This window comes from Sinohyriopsis cumingii, chromosome 2 (assembly GCF_028554795.1).
Source record: "Sinohyriopsis cumingii isolate HCF-2022 chromosome 2, ASM2855479v2, whole genome shotgun sequence".
NCBI classification, from domain to species: domain Eukaryota; kingdom Metazoa; phylum Mollusca; class Bivalvia; order Unionida; family Unionidae; genus Sinohyriopsis; species Sinohyriopsis cumingii.
Window position 1 is genome coordinate 90,673,885 of NC_142962.1, and position 24,075 is coordinate 90,697,959.

The 24,075-nt window shown below is 33.9% G+C and overlaps 1 protein-coding gene across 4 annotated transcripts in view; it reads right to left on the reverse strand.

The window, feature by feature from the left end:
• Positions 1-935: 935 nt before the first annotated feature.
• The window catches only part of LOC149805353 (uncharacterized), a 60,938-nt gene continuing 37,798 nt past the window's right edge, over positions 936-24,075 (reverse strand). For 2 of the 4 annotated variants that reach the window (XM_089949574.1, XM_089949575.1), the window contains 6 exons: positions 22,936-23,056; positions 20,755-20,865; positions 14,011-14,155; positions 6,619-6,759; positions 5,390-5,448; positions 936-1,602 (listed from right to left, as the gene is read on the reverse strand). In XM_089949574.1, coding sequence (XP_089805700.1) covers positions 1,490-1,602; positions 5,390-5,448; positions 6,619-6,759; positions 14,011-14,155; positions 20,755-20,865; positions 22,936-23,056 — 690 coding nt within the window. In that variant the 3' untranslated portion in view covers positions 936-1,489. The remainder of the gene's footprint in view (positions 1,603-5,389; positions 5,449-6,618; positions 6,760-14,010; positions 14,156-20,754; positions 20,866-22,935; positions 23,057-24,075) is intronic. The other 2 variants (XM_089949578.1, XM_089949587.1) reach the window with 2 other exon arrangements.

Here is a 24,075-nt window from a genome sequence, read left to right on the forward strand (position 1 = left end):
CATATGGCAGAGGTATACACTATTCCGCCAATGGCAGAGGTATATACTCTATTCATCATATGGCAGAGGTATACTCTATTCAGCCAATGGCAGAGGTATACACTCTATTCAGCCAATGGCAGAGGTAAACATTCTATTCATCCTATGGCAGAGGTATTCACTATTCAGCCAATGGCAGAGGTATACACTATATTCAGCCAATGGCAGAGGTAAACACTCTATTCATCGTATTGCAGAGGTATACACTCTATTCAGCCAATGGCAGAGGTATATACTCTATTCACCATATGGCAGAGGTATATACTATTCAGCCAATGGCAGAGGTATATACTCTATTCAGCCAATGGCAGAGGTATACACTTTATTCAGCCAATGGCAGAGGTATATACTCTATTCAGCCAATGGCAGAGGTATACACTCTATTCAGCCAATGGCAGAGGTATACACTATATTCAGCCAATGACAGAGGTAAACACTCTATTCATCGTATTACAGAGGTATACACTCAATTCAGCCAATGGCAGAGGTATATACTCTATTCACCATATGGCAGAGGTATATACTATTCTGCCAATGGCAGAGGTATATACTCTATTCATCCTATGGCAGAGGTATACACTATTCAGCCAATAGCAGAGGTATACACTCTATTCAGCCAATGGCAGAGGTATAAACTATATTCAGCCAATGGCAGAGGTATACACTCTATCACTTTTTCACCAGTAACTTGAACATTGCTGGCACCTTTCAAAGAAAACTCAAAAAGAAGCCAATAAATCTTTGCATTGATTAAAATGCAAAACATTATGGATGGCATTGCTGAATAAATGCCATTTAAAGCTTTGAAGCTTTTGTGTGCCAATCAAAAGTAGTTTCCTGACATCTTACTCTTTTATAATGAATTGTCTTTTGGGATAAAAGTAAGAGAAACATGGTGGGTTTTCATTTTTTTAATTCTTTGCTACATATATGAGAAACTGATAAAACACAATCACCAAAGTCACAAAGATCACAGACAAGTACATGTATATAAGAGTAAACATGAGGAAAAAACCCACTTATGCCACAGTGGAGCAAGAAATGAATTTAATATAAATACTTTATGAGCATAAAAACTGGAAAAACAATTTGTGCTTTTTTTTCAAACCATTGGACATAAAAGCAGAAATATCTGGATGATGAGAAGTTGCTATCATGGATGTACTAGTAATACATTAGAAGATGAAATAATTTTATTGTTTTGTCCGTTTTAAAGAAAAAAATGGATTATTACATTAAGAAAGTAACTTGTCAGTTTTTATGTATCTCTTGATAAGAGTAATCATAAATACAAGCTTTTGTAAAGTAAAGCACAAGATTAATATTGCTTCTCTAAAAGAAATGTGCTAATTATAATTAATGACTAATAATTTAATAGGACTAAAACTAGGCTGGAGATCATTAATCACTCAATGTTCTCTCTGTACTAATATCAGTCTATCCATTCCATCTAGTTGTAAAAGTCGTGAAAATCATCATCATCAGCGCTTGAGCCTTTTCTGCCTAATGGAGACTCAATATTAATTTCAGTGTCAGTGTCCAGGTCCGAGTCTGTCGGAAAACCTAGAAGGGAAAAAGGCATAATATAAGAAAAGGTCTGGTCTTCATGATACAAGACTTAAATGATTAAAAATCCCCATCCCAGTATATACAGTGGATAAATATATTTCATGCCTATTAATTCTCATGGTTTTATGAATAAGTACAGTTTCACTGACACTTGAATTTATGGATGAGGGAAACTGTTGGCTGTTTAAATTCATGGTTTAAAAAAAAAGTGTGTGTGTGTGTATTTGTGAGAGAGAGAGAGAGAGCAAGATCACACCCACTTGAAAAGTCATTTTTTATGGTGGATATTATATTTTTATGTCATAAAATTGCATTACACAAGTGTACAGGTGCTTATTAATTTTTGGCTGTATTGTTTCGATATTTAAAAAAAACAGACATGGATTTCAATTTATAACGATAGGCTTTTGACTATAACAGACAATCTTTTGTTTTCTTCATACTTGTGACATGCTCTTTAACAGGACATTATACATGGCTAGCACTATTGAGATGTTTTAGTTGCAAAATATTACAGAGGTTTAAAAAAAATATGGGAATTTATGGTGAGGGAAAATAATGGATATTGGGAATTGTCACATGGTTGCTCATGTTAATGTGTATTTCAGATCACAGTTCAACAAATTTTGTATAGCATTATGCGACCAGATATATCCCTCATAAGTGATATCCAACTGCAAACTGCATAGACACAGATCTGACATTGCATACTGTCCTGGCAGATCTGGATCCATGCAACTTGTAAGAAGTAATCAGTAGAACAAGCAAAATAAGCCCTAATCTGCTGGCACATTATGCAATGGCAGATCAATGTCTGTGTCGTTTTGCAGTTGGACTCAACTTAAATGTAAAGAGAGACAACCCATTTTACACTATTGTTCAGGTTCAGAGAGGAATAATAAAGACTATAATTGCTCAGTACATATTATTTTTATTATATTTTATGATATATTATTTATTCAAGAAAAACTGCAAAAGTGCTATAAAGCTTGTCTGTATGGTTAACAAGAGTACCATGAACTACCACATGCCCATCCCACGTTAAATAATCCTTCATACAGGCACCAGTAGGGAATGGTGTTGATAATGGAGATAAGTGACCATATAGATAAGGGGTTTTCAACAGAGGACTTCTTAATGATGACTAGATGGTCGTAAGTAACAATGGTACTGCTCAGGCATGTGATATGGCTGTCACAGTGGCCATCTTGAAAAATCTTACTATTGCTATTACTCCTGAATGGAAAGTCATATCAACATATGGTTGTCACCAGAACACTTTTTATGCAGTCTAGCTGGTCTTTCTGGTAGGGCAACTGACCCTGTTTCTCATTCATGACCCTAGCACTTTATCACCCCATGGTAAAAAAATCACATCAAGTATATATAATTTTGTTTTAAGAAACCATACAAAATTACCTGTCTACCCTAATTTTAAAACTAGTGCAATGGGCCTTATAGCTGTGAAAGATAAATCAATAATCTGACACAAAATTACTTTTTGTATCATGACAGGGGATGGCAGCAACATAGATTGTGGAGTTACTGGTTCAGGATTTCCTGACCTGCCTCCACCGTTCTACTGAAGCTATCATGTTGGCCTCACAAGCTGCAGATGGAGGAGTGCCACACATCCCTGTCCTGGGCAGTCTGTTCCCACATGCTAATGCCAAAGTTCCTCAATGATTTGTTCAAGGTGTCCTTATATCGTTTTCTCTGGCCTCCTTTGTTGCATTTTCCCTGTTCAAGCTTGCCATAAAAGAAGTTGTTTTTTTTTAGCTGGTGGTCTGGCATGGGAGCTAAGTAGCATGTCCATTGCAGCTGTGACTGCATCAGGATGGCGTAGATACTGGGCAGGCTTCCTTGGGAAAGGACCTCTGTATCCTGGATCCTTTCTTGCAATTTGATCTTGAGGAGTCCCCCATCCACCCACAAGCAGAATGTCACTGTGACACTGAAGGTTAGGTCAAAGTGACCTAAAGCTAAACAGATCATTAAGTCCAACTCTTCACCCACCCATCCAAGTCAAATGAATATAATCCAGTTAGTCCACTTTACACTGATGCAACATGATACCTGGCATGAACTCTTGTGTGGTCTTTTTGTTGAAGTACACTTGGAACAAAATGGCAGCAAGTAAAAGCATTTAAAGGATACACAAATGAAATTTATTCATTGGACTTTTTTATCAAGAATAGGTAACGTTTTTTTTCTTCTCAGTATGAAATATTTATTTTAATGATTTTTAGACATCACTAACTATTTATACTACATAACTTGTATATTTATCTTTATATTACCTAGTGTGATGCAAATGGCTTTGACAGTAGCCTCATGCATTATGTTTTTGGCAATAAAAATTAAACCACTAAACACACTGCATAAGATTTTTCACCAACATACTGAAAACCTCTATGCCACCCACCCAAACAACTTCTGACATATTGGGTCATTTTTTGTTTTGAAACTTTGGAAACTTCTAACATTTATCTTCTTCTAAATAACTTATCCTTACAAAAATAGGCATTATTGTCCACGTAATCCACCATATTTACATTTGTTTTTAGCATTTAAGAGTGCCAAGAAGGTGGTTGCGACAAACAATAACAGTAGTCTGATGTGCAGAAAATGCCTCGGTCTCTTAAGGGGATACACAAACTATGTAGTCTTCCTATCTTTTTCTTCAGACCTTAAAACATTAATTAATTATTGCTGTAGACTGCAAAATAGCTAATTCTGATTCAGTTACAATGTGTATGATGGGCACACATATGTAAAAAAACTACTTCCCATGTGCATGCCTGTAGCACAATGGAACTCTGGATCAGGTCAGTGTTTATGATCCACATAATTGACTGCAATCCTAGAAATGGAGGCCATATCAATTTTAAAATCTAAAAAAGGTATATTATAAGAATACTCTGTAACACACCATTCTCCATCATGCAAGCTTGGAAATTTGACAGCAGCTCAATTATTTCATTTGAACAATTTCATAATTTTGAGAATACAGATTTATACATTTCTGATGAGGGTAGTTGGATTAACATAAGTTGTATTATGAAGACTGAATCGTTGTTTTAACATTCCTTCCTATCGCCAGAATTTATTGTTTTTAACATCCCATCCTATCACTGGACTGTACTGTTTGAACGTCCCATTTTATCCCTAGGCTGTACTGTTTGAACATCCCATTCTGTCCCTAGACTGCACTGTTTGAACATCCCATTCTTTCATCTGATGGTATGGTTTTAACATATACTCTATCAATCATCTGTCTTTTTGTAACTTCCTATTCTATCACTAGACTGTACTGTTTGAATATCCCATTTTATCCCTAGGCTGTACTGTTTGAACATCCCATTCTGTTCCTACAATGTACTGTTTGAACATCCCATTCTTTCACTAGATGGTATGGTTTTAACATATACTCTATCAATCATCTGTCTTTTTATAACATCCTATTCTATCACTAGACTGTACTGTTTAAATATCCCATTTTATTACCAGACTGTACTTTTTGAACATCCCATTTTTTCACTAGATGGTATGGTTTTAACATATACTTTATAAATCATCTGTATTTTTGTAACATTCTATTCTATCACTAGACAGTATACTTTTAACATCCCATTATGTGGCAATGTATGTATTTAATTAAATAAAATTTCATGATTTGGATGGTGCCAAGTTTTTTTGTACAAGATTTACATGTTTGCAATGAATAAAGCACATGTAAAACATGGATATCCAGAGAGCCCCACCTGGAACACATCACTACCTGTTCGTTTGATTGACTGCCCAATGGATCCTAGAGCAGAGCCAGCACCTGACTTGGTACTGAAAAAGAGATGTCATTCTTACACACCCATGAATGTAACACACTCTCCAATAGTTTGGTCTGTTTCCAAAATGCAAAAAATAATAAAATGAACACTAACAATTTCATTCGATATTTCTCAATTTATTTAAAAAATAAGTGATCACTAGAAGAAGACAAAAATTATATAAAAATATTATTATGTTTACTCTTAAAAAATAAGAATGTAAAAATCTGTATATATAAGGAGTGGAACAAATAAACCTTGCAAAAAAATGAAGCAGATATTTTGCCATCCAATGGACACTTTTTGAGTTAAAGCAATAGACCAACACTGTCTGGGAATATAGCAAGTATATGCTTGTATAAGTAAAATACATTCAGTTTAAATAAACCTGCAAGAGATATGCCAGTAAAACCATTATACATGTAAAACATGTTTGGATTAAATTAACCTATACAAAAGATGCTCTGCATAATGCCTGTACATGGATCAACTGAACTTGTTTGAGATCAGATGAACCTGTGTGAGAGTTGTCAGTAGAATGGTAATACATATAAAAGAAATTTGGATTAAAGGAACCTAGATGAGGTTCTCTAATAATGCATATACAAGTAAACAAGTTTGGATTGAATAAACCTGTACAAGAGATGCCAGTAAATACTTATGAAAGACAAGATTAGATTAACTAACCTGCATAAGAGACACCAGTAAATTACTAAAAAACACATTAAACTATGAACAACATAGAGTCAGATCTGATATCAAATAAATGTCAAGAAAAGTAGATCCAGACCTGCCTGCATATCAGATTAAGTGGTGGAAGATGCAAGTGTATACTGTGTTTAGTTGGATGTACATGATAACAAGTAAATATGGTATCAAGATTGAATTTTACATATTTTTTAAAACGGGTAATTTAGACACAATAATAGCAATATTAGTAAAGAAAGCAATCAGTAACTCTGTTCTAGTAGAAAAAGGACAGTATTATTATATAATATCACAAATGTGGTATTTCTTGTCTCTGAAATTCCATTAGCATAATAACACATTGCAACATTACAAAAGATCAAACTGTAACATTAAGATGACGTGTATGGTTAAAAAAAAGAATGTGTTAAAGAGAGATATAAATTTCTGCCTAGAATAAGGACTAATCCTGGCTACAATTAGCAGAGTTACTTACCTTTTCATGCCTGTTGGAACAAACACTGGTGAAGAAAGAGGTGATGGTGAGTCCTGTGCATCTCGTGAAGATGCCAAATCTGGCGGTGGCGGTGGAATGTGTGAGGCAGAGTTAGTAGATGAGGCATTAGGTTTAGAGTGACTGAAATATTAGAAGAGGGCTACGTCGGGAAAGTTTGACACAAGATCTTAAGTAGGGTATGTCTGATCCAATGTGACCAAAATGACTAATAAAAGTCAACAATGAAGCACCAAAATCATGTGAAGATATGCACAAGATCATAACTCCAAATGTACTGAGAGGATGTACTCATTGCAACTGATGCTGGCTCCATGGGGTTTTACTGGCAACTAAGTGGACATTAGTGACATTCCAGTATTAGAAAAGTATATACAGTGGTCCCCCTCTCAAGAAACAATCCCCGTTTTTCTGATAATAGCTTACCATGCCCTGCACCTTTAGCAGTCTGCTCACCTCACCTGAGGCCACCTCTTTAATAAGGTCATCTTTTCACTACAGACAGGATGACCTCATAAAAGGGGAACCACTGTATTGAGAAATATTAAACCTACCCCCCCCCCTTAATATAAGGCAATAAGAAGCCCAGACAGGTCTGATATCACTCACATGGCTTTCATAACATAACAACTGATCATTTCATTATGCATGCTCTTGTAGTATTCTAAGAATACAGCTTTATGTAAACTATCTCCCAGCATTTATATGTTGTCAATTCTACCTGATTAACTTTCCAAACAAAAAAAACGTGATGAATATGCAAAAATATCACTGAATATTAACTGAGATCAAATCATGATTTATATAAACCTATATATGTTTCATCAAAATTGGAAAAGAAATATAGTCTTTTAGAGAGGTAACGGTACAGATAATTAGATGCAAGATCACTTCGTTATTACGTTACATTTCATTATTTATAGTACCTTGCTAAGATTGTGATGTAATAACCTTATTCAGCAAGTTGAGAAAAATCCAAATGAAGTTCTACCTACAGAGTGGTAACAGTATCTGCCAAACAGATATAATATAACTTCATAACAGACCTTTCGATCCTAATAGATGTCCATCAGTAATTTCCCAAAGTCCAATCCATAAGTATAGCTACCTGTCATAGTTTGCTAGATCAAGATTGACTGCTCGACCATCAATAAGAGTTTTGAAGAAGAACTTGCACATTATGCTGGTGGCCATTTCTAGGAATGCATGTGGCTATTTCCAGAAATGCATGTAACTATATGTAGGAATGCATGTGGCTGTTTCTAGGTATGCATGTAGCTATTTCTAGGAATGTATGTGCCTATTTCTAGTGTAACTGATCTTGAATTAACCGTCACCCCATCCCTCTTTCCATACCATCGATAGTTTGTATGATCTGACTAATGCAAAGTTATAATTCTTTGTGAAAAAGTTCATTTTTATTAAGACCATCTCATCTTTTTTACAGTTCATCATAACATCAAACTCATGTACTGGCCCCACTCATAATGATGCATATACTTGAATGCATTCTCATACACTTCAATGATAGGATTGAAAAACCTAATAAATTAATAGAACTCTGGCAATGCAGCATTATGCAAAAAGACTGCTGTAAAATCAATACTTTAAACCACAGCCTGTAATTCTGTGAAATATTCCATACAAACTATGGTGAAATCATAGTTATAAATAGCACCGTCAAACTCATCTAGCATCTTAATGACATAAGATCCCTTGAAAAGTTTGATCAAAACCTGTCAGAAATAAAGTGGTCAATAAGAAACAAGATCACCTTTTTGCTCATAATAAAACTAATCCAACATATTGATGATTAAACCAATTCACAAAATGTTTGATCAAAACTGGTAAAAAATGCTGTCTCTCTGGTGGTATTAATTTCTGCAAATCAGATGCAAGATCAACTCAGTAATGCACCAATCCTGTTAACAACGTCATTCATTTTTGGTAAAATGAACCTACATTTTTGGTAAAATGAACCTATAAACCCAGTTTGATCAAAATCAGAGCAAAAATTCAGTTTTATGTGGGATAAGAAGCTTAATTAATCAGATGCATGACCACCTCATTATTATGCATGGATCTTGCATATTATGGACCCTTATCACATAAATTTGTATTCCAAGTTGGATAAAAATGGGAGAGGAAATATGGCCTCCTCACCAAGTTTGATCAAAATTAGAGACGAAATACAGTCTCAAGAGTAATAACAAGCTCAGTCAACCAGATACATGATCATCTCATTTACATGCATAGATCTTGCACATTATACAGTTAAACAAACTCCTGATGATATAATCCTATCATTTCCACATTTAACACATATACCCCTGGTGACAAGTTTATGTGGCAGGAGGTAGTAGCCTACTGCAGAGCTCTGTAGTGTCAAGGTCATGTATGATACACTAAAGTGGGTGGTATAATAGAAAGTTAGAAAGATATAGCTCTACAATGATACCAAATAATCTGGAAGTTCTAGTTGCACTACAAATACAGAGGGAAAAACCTCATTTTTTGGAACTGATTTCTTTCTACCCAAAATTTGACTGTGATTAGAATCCTATTTTGTGTCTGGATTTTAGACTTTTTGATCTCAGATCTAAGGCAGACTGGTATGAACTGCAAACAGACAGATGAACCTTTGCAAAAAATAGGAAAAGATGGGCATTTGGAATAAAGAGTGGTCTCGATACAAAAATAATGGGTCCGTTAAGCCAACAAAAAAACTCCAACTTTTACCCTTCTGCTCATGCGTGAGCCAAATAGCCAAAGAAAAATGATGTTTCTAACACAACTAGGCATTAGGTTATTGGAAAATCACCTGGAAGTTGATGTATTAGGATGTATTCAGAAATAGCTTTCAAAATGTGTATCCTACTCAAAATTCAGGCAAATATGACAAAAACCTCAAGGGGTTAATGAGTTTTTAAAAAAATGGAAATATGACTTCCAGAGTGGTAACAAGCTCAGCCAATCAGATGCAAGATCATTTCATTAATATGCACAGTCCTTGCTCATTATCAAACTCAACTGAGAACCTCATGACGTAAGCTTGTATTCAAAGTTTGATCAAAATTAGATCAGAAATATGGCCTCAAAATGGTAACATCCTCAGCCACTCAGATGCAGGATCACATTATCAATATTTGTGGATGTTGTTCATATTCAAATTCGTTTGAGACATTGATGATATTAATTTACAGTCCATGTTTGACAAAAACTGGATCAGAATATGGAATTGTAAGAAGCTATTACAATGTTCATTGGGTTGCAGGGCCATACAATAAGCTCCCCTGACCTTATGGCGAGGTGAGTTAAAAGAAAAACAAAAAAGTGATGAAGTTTGAAAATAGACAGAGCTCAAGCACTTTATCAAGACATGGTCATAATAATTTACATTGGATCTATTATTTCACTGACATTCAATTAAATGTAAAAAAATATGTAATGTAAAGGTATAGATTAACCCACAATAATGTTGCTAGAGTAAATGTGACTAAACAAACATGTGACCTTGATCTTTGACCTTACAACCACCCAATTTCTCTAATAATATGTATCAAGTGTGACAACAATACATGCACCACAGCAGAAGATATAGCCCCTTCATAGGATCTTAAATCCTCACCTTTAAAAACCTGATCAACATTTCACTGTGACTTTGGCCTTTGACACCTGGAACCATCATCCCCAACCAAAAGATGTGTTATGTACAGTAGTAAATCTGGTTTAAAGTCTAATATTTGACCATACACATCATATAACTTCTCCAATTTAAAAAAATTGACCACTGTGACCCTGACCTCTGACATTTTGACCTCCAATTAGGTCCATTAATAGGCTACACATTTACTGCAGTAGGGACTTTAAAGCATATGTGGCCATTTTATGGCTGAAATATGAAATGGCAAGATCTTATATACATGTCGGATACCAAAAAGATTAGAATTTTTTTCTAACATGTGGATCATCTACAGTTAAACTTGATCTACAAAAACAAATGCAACAACCCACTACATGTATTTTGTTACTACTACCCCATTTCTGCTCTAAGTTAAACTATTTCTACTCCTACTTCTGCTACTAGTACCATTTCTACTCCTACTTCTGCTATTAGTATTAATTCCACTCCTAATTCTGCTACTAGTACTACTATTGCTACTCCTACTTCTGCTACCAGTACTCCTATTTCTACTTCTACTTCTGCCACTAGTAATAATTCCATTCTACTTCTGCTACTAGTACTACTATTGCTACTCCTACTTAAGCTACCAGTACTCCTATTTCTACTTCTACTTCTGCCACTAGTAATAATTCCATTCTAATTCTGCTACTAGTACTACTATTGCTACTCCTACTTCTGCTACCAGTACTCCTATTTCTACTTCTACTTCTGCCACTAGTAATAATTCCATTCTAATTCTGCTACTAGTACTCCTATTTCTACTTCTACTTCTGTTACTAGTACTACATTCTTTTAAAAATAATGTCAAAAATTACATGACAAAGTTCTGCAAAGCCAACTGCCGGTTTAAAATTGAATAAAAATATAAAAACTATTATATATATATATATATATATATATATATATATATATATATATATATATATATATATATATATATATATATATACACACACACACACATACATACATACACAGGACCCACGTGTGGCCGAGTGGTCTAAAGTGCTCTCCATTACGGATCACTGCCATCTCACCTCTATCTGCATCGGTTTGAGTCTCGAATTCAGCCAACATGGGTATGTGAGAAAGCATGCCAATAACTTCTTGTGGGTCGGTGGTTCTTTCCAGGGATTTCCCGGGTTCTTCCTCCACCATAAATACTGGCCGCCATGTATAGCCTATCGTCGCTGAAAAATGGCGTTAAACCCCACAACAACATACATACACACTGTATGTATGTATGTATATATATTCTTATGTTACTTGTTTAGGCTCAAATAAATAGTTACACAAGAAAGAGTGAAAACAACAAGCTTTGACAAATTTAACAAATAATTTATTTCCCTTGAAAAATTCTGTGAAAATGAAACAAATAAGAACTTACGGTTTCAAGAATCAAATCCAATAATAATCCAAGAATAATCCATAAAATGAAATTTAGAAGTCTTAATAATGAAATGTCCTAATGAATTCAAGTTCAAGTCCTGATGAAGATTCCAAGATGGAAGGTGATGATGTATACTGTATCCTTTGTGGTGTTGTAAAGTCTACACTTCTGTGTAATTCACAAACAATAATCTGGTGTCTGAATTTACCAATAAAATTGAATGAAATGTCTTTGTCCAAGAATTCTGTATGAGCACTCATATATTTCAGGTAAAAGAATTAATCCTTATGAATCCAAATAATTCAAATAAACATTAAAATGTAATTCACAAAATGACACAACAAAAGAAACACCTTTATGTCCCAGTGTTCAGAAGCCCAACTGAAAAAAATCTCTATAAACAATGATTATACAGTAACTCGAAATGCAAAACAAATTACTGGATGAGGGTCAACTTTCCAGAACCTTTGAGAAGTATTTACATATAAAAGCACATGGTCCCAGTATGACCTCAGTTATAATTGGATGACAAAGAAGCTGTATAAAAGCCCGGTCACAGAACACTTCTCCTCCCCTGGCCACACTTTCAGTGATATAACACTTATTGCAATTGCTCACAACCCCAACAGGAATTCCCAAACCAGGAAAGAAAAGAAATCTTACTGGATATGCCACCTTAGAACACTGAAACCATGCAGTTTTAAACCAAGAAGACAAGAAAAGAACAACCATGCACAAATAAAATTATCTTATGCAGCCGACACATTTCCTTTTAAATAATTCTCTAAATTTGCTTAATAGCCTATGACTACTATAACAATGAAATATCCGGGATATAATCTGCACTTACATAAATTTACATGAAATAACATGTTGTTATGGCTCATCAATTTCTAGGTCAATACAAATATTTTCCAGTATCAGCAACAAGCTGAAATAAACCAGTTGAAACATAATAAAGTTAAAAGGCTTAATTCCTGTAGAAACATCCATGCAAAGTTTTGCAAACATAACCATTTTTTGTTTTATTTGCTGGTCTTGTCTATGTTTTGTATTTGCCTTTGAAAAAGACTCATTAAAGGGTCGAAAGTGCTCAGGCTAGTTAGATACTAGTTTCGCACTGTTCATTGTCAGTTTATTGCATTTATATATATATATATATATATATATATATATATATATATATATATATATATATATATATATATATATATATATCCTGTTATTTTAAAAATTTACCTTACATTACTACACTTATCATAAATCAGTTGTATCAGTATTTGTCCTGACCATTTTACTGTATTTTAGTTCTGTACCTATAATTCTGATTTGCACTGAGCATATGAAAGCTGGCTGAAAAATTAGGTTTCACCCATTCTATAAAATATGTCACATGAATACTAACATAATACTTGTCCATTTAACACAAAAATTACTTGCTTTTGCCTGTGTTTCAAAGTCTGATCAAGAATTTATTCTTTCTTTATCATACCAGTGAAACAGAATATTCCATGTGTTCACACATATTGTACAGTGAGACAGAATACTTTATATGTTCATATACAAGGTACAGTGAGACAGAATATCCTACATGTTCATGTGTATGGTACAGTGAGACAGAATACCTTACATGTGCATGTGTACAGTACAGTGAGACAGAATATCCCATGTGTTCACAAATATTGTACAGTGAGACAGAATACTTTATATGTTCATATATAAGGTACAGTGAGACAGAATATCCTACATGTTCATGTGTATAGTACAGTGAGAGAGAATACCTTGCGTGTTCATGTGTACAGTACAGTGAGGCAGAATATCCTAAATGTTCATTATGAAATGTACATTCAGCTATGACCAAAATAGATCAAAACGTGGCATCACATAATAAGGGTCTACTAACTATGTTAGTTCTACTGTTGATTTGATGTGAAACATCACAAACCTTAATCTGACAGCATATTATGTTCCAGTGTATATGAGTCTATCCTGTTCACTGTAAAATGTGTATGATCAAATCTTAAGATCATCCCACACAGCTGTTATATTAGCTACCAGACACAGATTCTAAATGTAAATTAGATGTTTTTACCCATCATTAAACTTAAGTTACATACATTATATATCAAAATTACCTAGAATAAACAATAAAATAATGACATTATTTCAAATTGAATGAGATAACAGCAAACATGCTTTGGGGGCAGCATTTGATCAAAAAATGATAAAAGGGTTGTGTTTTTCCATAATTTTTTAATCCAGTAGTACATGTATATTATTATCGGTGTATTTTACATACCTCATGGGTAAACGAGGTGAGAGTGCTGAGGCAAATTGTTTTTCCACATCGTCATCTGTGTCATCTTCCTCCTCCCTGACCCTCATCTGTGACTGGCGGCCCATACCCAATGACCCTGACACCAAACTCTTGTAGGCTTCAGTTTCTAATTAATCAAAGAAATACATTTATATCACACATTTAGCATTTTAAGTTATACAAACAAGACCGCAGAAACTTGTATTAAAACAAAAGTCTTCTGATGACCCTAACACCTACATCTGGTAAGATTCAGTTTCTTGCAATTTTCAGAAGTTGTATGCACTTCTAATAATTTGAATCTATAACTAACAGTCATTAAAGTTTTTTGTCACTCTTTATCATAAAATCTTAATTCTCTGAATACCATAAAAGTATGAATATCATGAACTTGTGAATACTATGAATCAATAAAAATCATGAACTTATGAATACTATGAATTAATAAATATCATGAACTTATGAATACTATTAAGTAATAAATATCATGAACTTGTGAATACTATTAAGCAATAAATATCATGAACTTGTGAATACTATTAAGCAATAAATATCATGAACTTGTGAATACTATTAAGTAATAAATATCATGAACTTGTGAATACTATTAAGCAATAAATATCATGAACTTGTGAATACTATGAAGTAATAAATATCATGAACTTGTGAATACTATTAAGTAACAATTATCATGAACTTGTGAAACTTTGTGTTTATAAATACTATAAATTTAGGAATGCCATAAACTTAGGATCATGAACTTGTGAATATAACAATGAATATGATGAACTTATGAATACTTTGAACTAATCAATATCATGAACTTATGAATATCATGTAGTTGTGAATACCATAAACTTATGAATACCATAAACTTAGGATCATGAACTTGTGAATATATAAATGAATATCATGAACTTATGAATAGTGTCAACTTATGAATGCCATGAACTGATGAATACCACAAACTTATGAATATGAACTTAAATACCATCAAGAGATACAGTAGACCCTCAGTGACCTTATTGATATGGATCACTGGTCCACCTGACACTATGTATATAAACCAAACTTGTTCATTTCAACCCCAAGGAGACTTAATGATTTAGTGGTTAGTATGCCAGACTTGTGATCTCAAGAGTTTAGGTTCACACACTCCCAAGATCAGGCTGGGTTGGTTGATATATTGTATCTATAGGCAAGGCACATTGCTACAATTGCCATGGTAATCATCTGAACTCCCATTATTCTTAACATTCTTCTATATCCCCTAAGGAATTCAGATAAGAGAAGTTATACTGTAATGAAAAAGTTGCTGACTGGTATTGTTCTAACTCATTATGTATAGTAATTCAGAGGAAAATGCCAATGGAATAAAAGATTAGGGGAATACTTAATACTTTATTTTGAATATATCAAGCACAATGTTTTTCACTGTAACTCTTCCAAACGATTATTCACAGCTTATAGTCATCACTGCATACTATATGACTTCTAACAAATGTCTGTGTAAATGTACAATAATTCTCCTATTATGAAAATCATGCACAATGATAAGCTTTTGTTCACATCTCATAATTTCAAAAATTTTAAAACTTTGGAAATATGTTTTGAAAAATCCCACCAACTTGTCATTTCAGTGCAATGTGTCTCACTTCCTAGTTTTATCTAGGTGATGCAATTAATTGACCAAGGACTGAAAAACAATAAATATAACAATAAATACCTAAATTAAATATAGAAGTTGCTGTAAACATTCCATTTTCAGAAATAAATGCTGTATAAAGGATAATTTTTTTAGATGTAATACTTACTGAATTGCAGAAAACTGATGATTTAATAATTTGTCATGAGTTCATTTTACATGAGTTGGGGGCAGAGGGCTAAGCAAACTAAGCAAACTAGGAACATGATACATGAAACTGAACTTCTTTAGGTCCCAGACCAGAGAGATATTTACTCAGAGACTGAGACTCCATTGGTCCCAGGTCAGAGAAGGCTTTACTTGGGACTGAGCATCTTGATGTGACAGACCAGAGAGAGTTTTACTCTGGGACTGAGCATTTTAAAGGTCTCGGGTCATAGAGGGCTTTACTCTGGAACTGTGCTTCTAGACATCCCCAGCTAGAATGGACTTTACTCTGAGAATGAGCTTCTAGATGATCCAGGTCAGCAAGGATTTTCCCAGGTCAGAAAGGGCTTTACTCTAGAAGTAATTAATTCTAGTAACACTATTGGAATGATCAATGTATAAGTCATCAAGGCTTCAATACACATTTATTTACCATAAGCACTTGCATATAAGTCCACTCATGTGTAAGTCAGCGCTTGTTTTGAATATGCAACAAAGGCGATTCATCCATGACCCTGTTATAAGTCATGATGAATTTTACATTGAAATCTGCCAAGCAAATAGGTGACTATACTAGTATTATTTATACAGATATTCAATCTTTAAGTTGTTTACCATATATACTAGTTTATAGGTCAAGGATTATTCTTTTCAATATTTGATAATAATATGGAAAGCAACAGCACATTTAGTTTTCTAATATACTCTTGCTATTGGTTATGAACTTCATTTGGTTAAAATTTACAGATGTTTGACTTATAAGTCTAACATTTTAAGTATGTCTTACTAATAAACTGACCCACATCTGCATGATTTGAATTTTTGGAGAAAAAAACTATATTTATACATATCCATACCTAAATTTTAAATACTTTATATACCGACATATAAGGCAGCTCCAACTACAAACAACAAAGACCCTGATCTGCCATCACATAATGTACCAACAAATCAGGGTCTGTGGTGTTTGTTCTACTGATTACTCCTAACAAACTGCATAGAACCAGATCTGTCACTGAATAATGTGATGGCAGATCTATCTCGGTCTATACAGTATGTAGTTTGATTGAAGTATATGTCTGGTATACATGCATTTGTTCTCCCTCTAGCTTCCATTTACTGGGTGCCAAATTTTAAGTAATCCATATCAGTCTTACAAAAAGAATATATATATATATATATATATATATATATATATATATATATATATATATATAGTCAATATATCTGCATAAAAATGCCAGGCCATTAGTACAACCAGCATTTTCCCCTGAATCACTTCCTGCCCCTTTGGAAATAGACAAAGATTCAAAACTTCAAATCTCAGAAACTGTTCATTGTTGTACCCTTAAGGTACAATTACTTGGCATTCTAAAGTGAGTTAATCTGATAAGTCAGCATGGATTCCTGGGTCTGTCCTTTCTCTTGTAAGATCTCATCCCTTAAGTAATACCTTGGGAACTATTGAGAACGAAACCTGAGGAACTGCATTGGCTCAGTGGTTAACCCTTTACCTCATAGATTGTATGGCTTTTTAGCCCTTCAAAATACATGTAGCAAAGTTATCCAGGGCAGTACGCTATAAACAGAACACCTGTTACCTATTTGACTCTATACACATAGGCCTGCCTGATAACTGTTAAGCAGTGTAGTGTATGTTACACTTAACATCAATTTTAACCATTTTACATTTTTGGTACACATATATTATGTATGGAAAGATTTAAGAGTAAAATCTGATCGTTATAGCTGCATAATTATTTTTCATGATTGAATTTTTTATGTGCTTTAAAATCTTGAGAGAACTTGTTCACTGTCAAATCAGTGAAGCCGCGTGACCAACTGTAGCTGCCATTTCTCATACTCAAAATTTACAAGTTCTTTGTCTGCGTTTACATCACTAAATCATCTGAATTTGATAATTTATAAAAACTAATTGCTGCCTACGTCAATATCAGAGCCTTTACCTAAGTTATTGAAGCTTTCATAGTTGTGATTCTAATCGTGAAAACTCAAGTACTGAACGAAACCCGCTACCTCCATTTTGTAGAGTGGAGAATACGAACCAGTTACTTTAAATAGCAGATTTTGACCAGAGCATAAACAGTGACCTTGTGATCTGATGTAATGGTCATTCACACCAATGAATGTAACATCTAACAGGATTTTTTCCCCGAAGGTGGCACTATGTAAACCCACTCAAAATGGCTGATGTTTACAGTAGGCATCGAAAGGCGCTTCCATGAGAATGGTGTAGAGGCATCTAAAGGCATTTCCATGCAAATGGAGTAGAGGCGTCCAAAGGCAATTGCATGAGGTAACGGGTGAAGGCACTGGACTCATTGCCAATAGGATGCAAATTTAATTCTCCCCATCTAATCAGCCTGGATCCTCATTATTATCAAGGATTTTAGTCATAATCAAACTCATTTGAGACCTTAATGATACAAACTCACATATCAAGTTTGATCAAAATCTGATCATAAATATGACCTCTAGAGTGTTCAGAACTCAGTCAATCAGATGCAACATCATCAAATTTATCCAATGTCTTCATGATGAGTTTACATACCTATCAAAATCTGATCAAAATTAGACCTCCAAAATGTTCATAAGCAATTTTCAGTGGACAGACAGATGATGGATGATGCACTACAGATGACAGAAAAAAGCCCTACGTGGCTATGCGAGCTAGAAGTGGCAACATTACTCTACTTACCAACCCCTGAAAAACCCAAATCTCATGACAACTTGTTGAAAACTTGATAAACTTTTAAGAAGAATAAAGTGTACGTTTAAAAATTAAATATTTTGAATTTAGTTGTTTTGATAAAAAATCACCCAAGATAATTCAGCAAATTTTTAAGATTAGAGAAGTGGAAATATTAGAGCATAAATCAAATGTAAGCAGAGTCAAGAAAATGCTATAATTACAACTGCAGCTGTCAGCATTTGCTTATAGTGCAATGTAATGAGAAAGTTAACTAAAACAACAGGAAGAAGCCAAAAAGTGGTTAAACATTGTCCAACATCAAAACATGCTCTAAGATAAATGAACCACGCTTTAAATTCCCCCCAAAATTTCTTTATCACTATTTTTTTTTCACTTTTAAGGTTAACTTAAGCTATTGTTAGCAAATCTGTGGTAAATGTTTGATGTAAAAGACATGTTTTGGTGTCCACAGAATTTCAAGGACACACACCTTTCAATTTATGACCATAATTCCTCTAATTCTGTGTACCCATTAATTTATAGTCCATGCATAATCCTTGGCAGACTGACCGCACCTAATGGGTCAGACATCTAAAGCATCACCTATCAATATCTTCAATCATATTAAAATTATATATACCAGTGTTCTGCATAGAGAGCTATTGGACAAATAATTTACAGCAATGCATGTAAGACATTTAGTTAATCCTAATGCCAATAATAATGAAAGTCTTCATTATCAACAGTGAGTTAGTGTCTATTTTATTAATACAAGCACATGACTTGCAAGTGAAAACAATCAAGGAAACAATCAGGACTTATTGAGGTAGATTGCATGTTCTTTTTGACTGGCAATGTTCTGAGTATAAATAAAGCTTGAGTGAGTTCATCATGTCAGCAGTTTACACCTGCAATCTAAAAATCTGGCTTTAAATATCACATGTCCTAAAAATTAAATAATTTCCCTAAAGCGAGCCCCCAATTCTATTCCACCCTTTTTCCAAGTTCTAACGCTTAGGCAATTAACACAGTTTACTAATCAATATATTTAAATAGTATTTTTATGTGCTGCTTGGTGTATATTTTTAATATTTCTTTATATCATTTTAACAATGTGAATCTATGTTACTGTACATACTGTGTACCAGGTACTTTTCTTGTAAGTTTCAAGTTTCATGGCAGTCAGTGAGATCATTGTACAGAAGTGTATAATCTCTCAATACACAGCATCTACATCTGGCACAAGCATTGATAAGAGACCCAATGCCACTGAACTAAGGAAGTGTACATAAACTTATTCATAAAGGGTACACTGGTAATTTTCTTTGGTGGTAATGCAGATGTTCTTTAACATGCAAAGAAATCAACAAAATATGTTGGTAGGGTAACTAGTTTTGCAAGTATATTATCCCTCTTGAGATTTAAACTGAACTGTTAAATATTTAATATATATATATATATATATATATATATATATATAATATTTTATAATTTCCATTTACAATATCTTACTTTTTGCCTCTTTCAGCAAAGTTTCAGCTATTCATGGAGTAAAACTGTAAGAAAAAGGGCCAAAATCTCTCTCTTTCATATAAAAGCTAACAAGCCTCATTCACTCACATGGTATTAAGTTCCTATCAGATCACCAGGGCATAATTTATTGAAATCACTAGGTGCAAGAATAACTGTGTGGAGTTGGAATACTTCTATCCCTGCCAAAGTTAGCTGTAAATCTGCACCTAGAGCAGTGTACACAATATCATATATATGCAAATTCAAACAAGTATATGATTCAACATAAAAATGTCAGATGTTAATGCATTTGATACTGATGATCATGCAGATGTTTGGAAGTTATCCTCAATGTCGGCTCCTTTATCATTTCATACAAACTCACTTCCTATAAATGATTATTTGTGTGTGTGTGTGTGTGTGTTTTAATACATATTTAGGTTGGTGAATATGTACATAGGTATGTTTACTGACATATCACAACAGGAAATATAGGTATGGAGGTAATTATGTAGGTATGTTTGTGCGCATTTATATTATCAGCTGAATGACTGAATGCATACAAATTGTTGAAAACAACATTTATTTTTATTTCTCTCATTGGTTCCTAATCCAATTAAGTACCTATGTGCAAGGATCCGTGTCTTACCATTAAGGGGCACCCTTTGCCCTTCTGTCGGAAGACTTTGACTTATCATGCTAGATTCTTCATCACTAAATGGCCTGTCAATAAGACTACCAAACTTCAGGAGTGGTACGCCTGCTCATTTTAGGAAAAAGAGTGACACATACATGAAAATGAATCAAGCCAATAAAAAAATATACAAATATACGTAAAAGTGCAAAAAGACTTCCCATCAGAGCTGCACTTCCCTGGCAAAAATGCAATTAACAGCTTAAGTATTTTGTATTTTTCTTCACAACATTCAAAGAAAATATTTAATTTTGAGGTAGTGATGTCCCAACTAAAATAACCTTGAAATATTCCTCTAGTAATAGACTGTGTAAATTAGTATATTTACAGGACATAGCTATCACATACAGGAACCATGGTAGCTCAGTTGGCAGAGTATCAGACTCATAATTCAAGGGTTACAGGTTCAATACCACCCAGGCCAACTCGGGTCAGCTTCCTTTATGTGTCTTTGGTAAAGACACTTAGCTTCCATTTCCTTAGCTTTATCTAGCCGTAATGTGTTCAAAGTACTGTTGAAATCCACCCAAATTAAAATATTACACAAAGACTTAATTATCTGCCAAAAAAAGAGTGCCCAATGTAATGCCATGTTTTGCCAGTCCATCTATTGGAGCTCAATATGCATAACTACTTGAACCATATTCAAATAACAGATGGAACTCCAACGGTAAAAACAGTGAAATATACTAAGTCTATTCATGTTAAACAATTGTAGCCATGAGATGTGTTTCATGAAAATGCAGCTTTTGATGGAGAAAGGCATGTCTAGAATCAGACTGATTTTCATTCAACTTCCCAGAGTATTATCTACCAAAATGACATATAATAATGATAGAAATCCACTGTCCAATAAAGTCTACAAAAACTAATTTGAAGAATAATTTGTAAAAATTAAGAGAACTATGCAAGATAAATTATTGCATAAAAAAATAAAATATGAAAAAAGGCCTTCTTCAGAAAAAAATCAGATAAAAGATACAAGAAACTATCACCACACACACTGCAATATTTTAAATCATAACAAAGTACAGTAAACAGTCCTTGACTTTGTATATCTATATGTATGTGTTACAGCTAAACACCCATAAATCGGTTTTCAACATGCAGAAAACATTTAGTAAAGTTTATAAGAATAGATTTGAGTTTAAACCATGCAACAACAAACTCATGCAAATTTAGTGCTTAAAAATGAGCAAAATGTGTAAACAGCACTAGTGAATTGGTAGTGTATTTATTAAAGGTACAGTGTCTACCAAACAAACCCTGGTCTTATCTGCAATTTACCTAAAAACGTTCACAATACTATTGCTGCTAATTGGTATGCCTATTTGTTCATCTATACTTTCTGATGACCATCATTCTTATCATTTTATTTAATCAAAAATTGGTTCATGGAAAGAAAATTGTGAACAATTCATGGGCAGATACACATCTTTGAAGCCAGTGAAATCCATAAATAACTGTTTTCTTTTGTTCTGGAATATGATCACTTGTTAAAACTCAATGATCCCAAAACAGATACCAACTTGAACATTCTTACTTGTTAAAAACAAGTTTGGCTAAAAAAAAGAAAAAGCTACAAATGAAAGAACCAATTCCTTAAAAATGCTCATCTCCCTTCTCAATCCACTTTACAATTTCAGCAGACCATACAAAATCCATGAAAAAAAAAAAACAGAGACACAAATCTACATTACAGCTAGATAAAAATAACCAAAATATGGTTTCAAAAATGATAGCTTGCAAACCAAATGTGGATATTAACACCAAAGTCCCAAGCATGGGACCATATTCCCATGTAATTAATTGAATGACTGAGAAATATGGAAGAAAGTTGTGATTTTGAGATCAGGAAATTATTGTGGTTAAAGTCTGATACATGTAGCATGTAACATAAATGGCTACAGATCCCATATAAAGTTCCAAATAAGCCAGGAAAACCTGCTGACATTGCTGTTATTGCCTTCTGATACTTAAGTTTTCCAAATGTTCCATGAGACATCAGGCAGAAGACCTAGAAATCACATGCAACCAAGAGGAGAGTAACTTTTTAAACCCGAGTATTTTCTATCACTATGTAAATTCATGAATAAATCCTGAAATTCCACCAGACTGGTTGTACACTATGTTTACCTGCAGGTCCCAGCAGGCTGCTGCTGCGGGCAGTGTCCAGACTATCCTGACCATTGGGAGAAGAGCGACCGGTCGCGGCTACACATTGCTCCTCTACTACCTTAGCCAGAAGATAACATGCCTGAAATCACATCACATATTAGATGTATAGAGAGGAACTTGTACACTGCATTGTGATAAACACACACACTAGGCAATTTCACAATCTAAAGTTTGATCTCCATCATTAGGATGTGTAAATATTTGTGGTCACAATGCCTACAGTTTTCTCCAATTTCAAAGGTATTCTGTAAAGACCACATCATGTAATCCTCTATGCTATAATGCAGATGTAAGAACAGATGCCTTAAAAGCACCATAACCCTCATCATTTCATTTTAAATTCAAGCAAAACATACAAAATCTGATAAATCTGAAGAAAAAAGGAAATACACATTATGATTAGAAAATGATGATAGCTAATTTATCAAAGATGGATACTAATACTAATCTCTTAAACCTAGTACCAAGGTCCCAAATCTAGTACCAGGGTCCCAAACCTAGTACCAAAGTCCCAAACTGAGTTTCATGGTCCCAAGCCTAGTACCAAGGTCCCAAGCCAAGTAGCAAGTCCCACACCTAAGATCATATTTCCTTATAATTACTATATTTAATTAATCTTGACTGATGGATAGGTAGATACAGTATTGTGTATTGCACTCATTATTATAGCTGTGTTCATTTGTGCAAACAGGCTCATCTATCAGATAGCCATTTTAGATACTGACCTTTGCATGACCTTTCTTATAACACAATGAATTACAAAGATTGTACTAACTGATAAATTGCAGTTTATACAAATTTCCATTGGCTGAAACTGATGTATTTGCTTTTCATTACTAAATAAAGGACATTAATTCCTCTTGTTATAGCCTGGTAAGAGTTACCTGTCAATTTAAACTTTGAATTAAATGCAAACCAGTATTCAGCTGCAATCTGATGCCTAATAAACCATGACTGAAAATGTAAGTCTTGACTGTCTTCTAACATGAGAAATTTAGGACATGCAGTGAAACCATGCCATAACACTCTTTGTTATAACATGAATTTGAATATACAGTGAAACCATGCCATAACACTCTTTGTTATAACACGAATTTG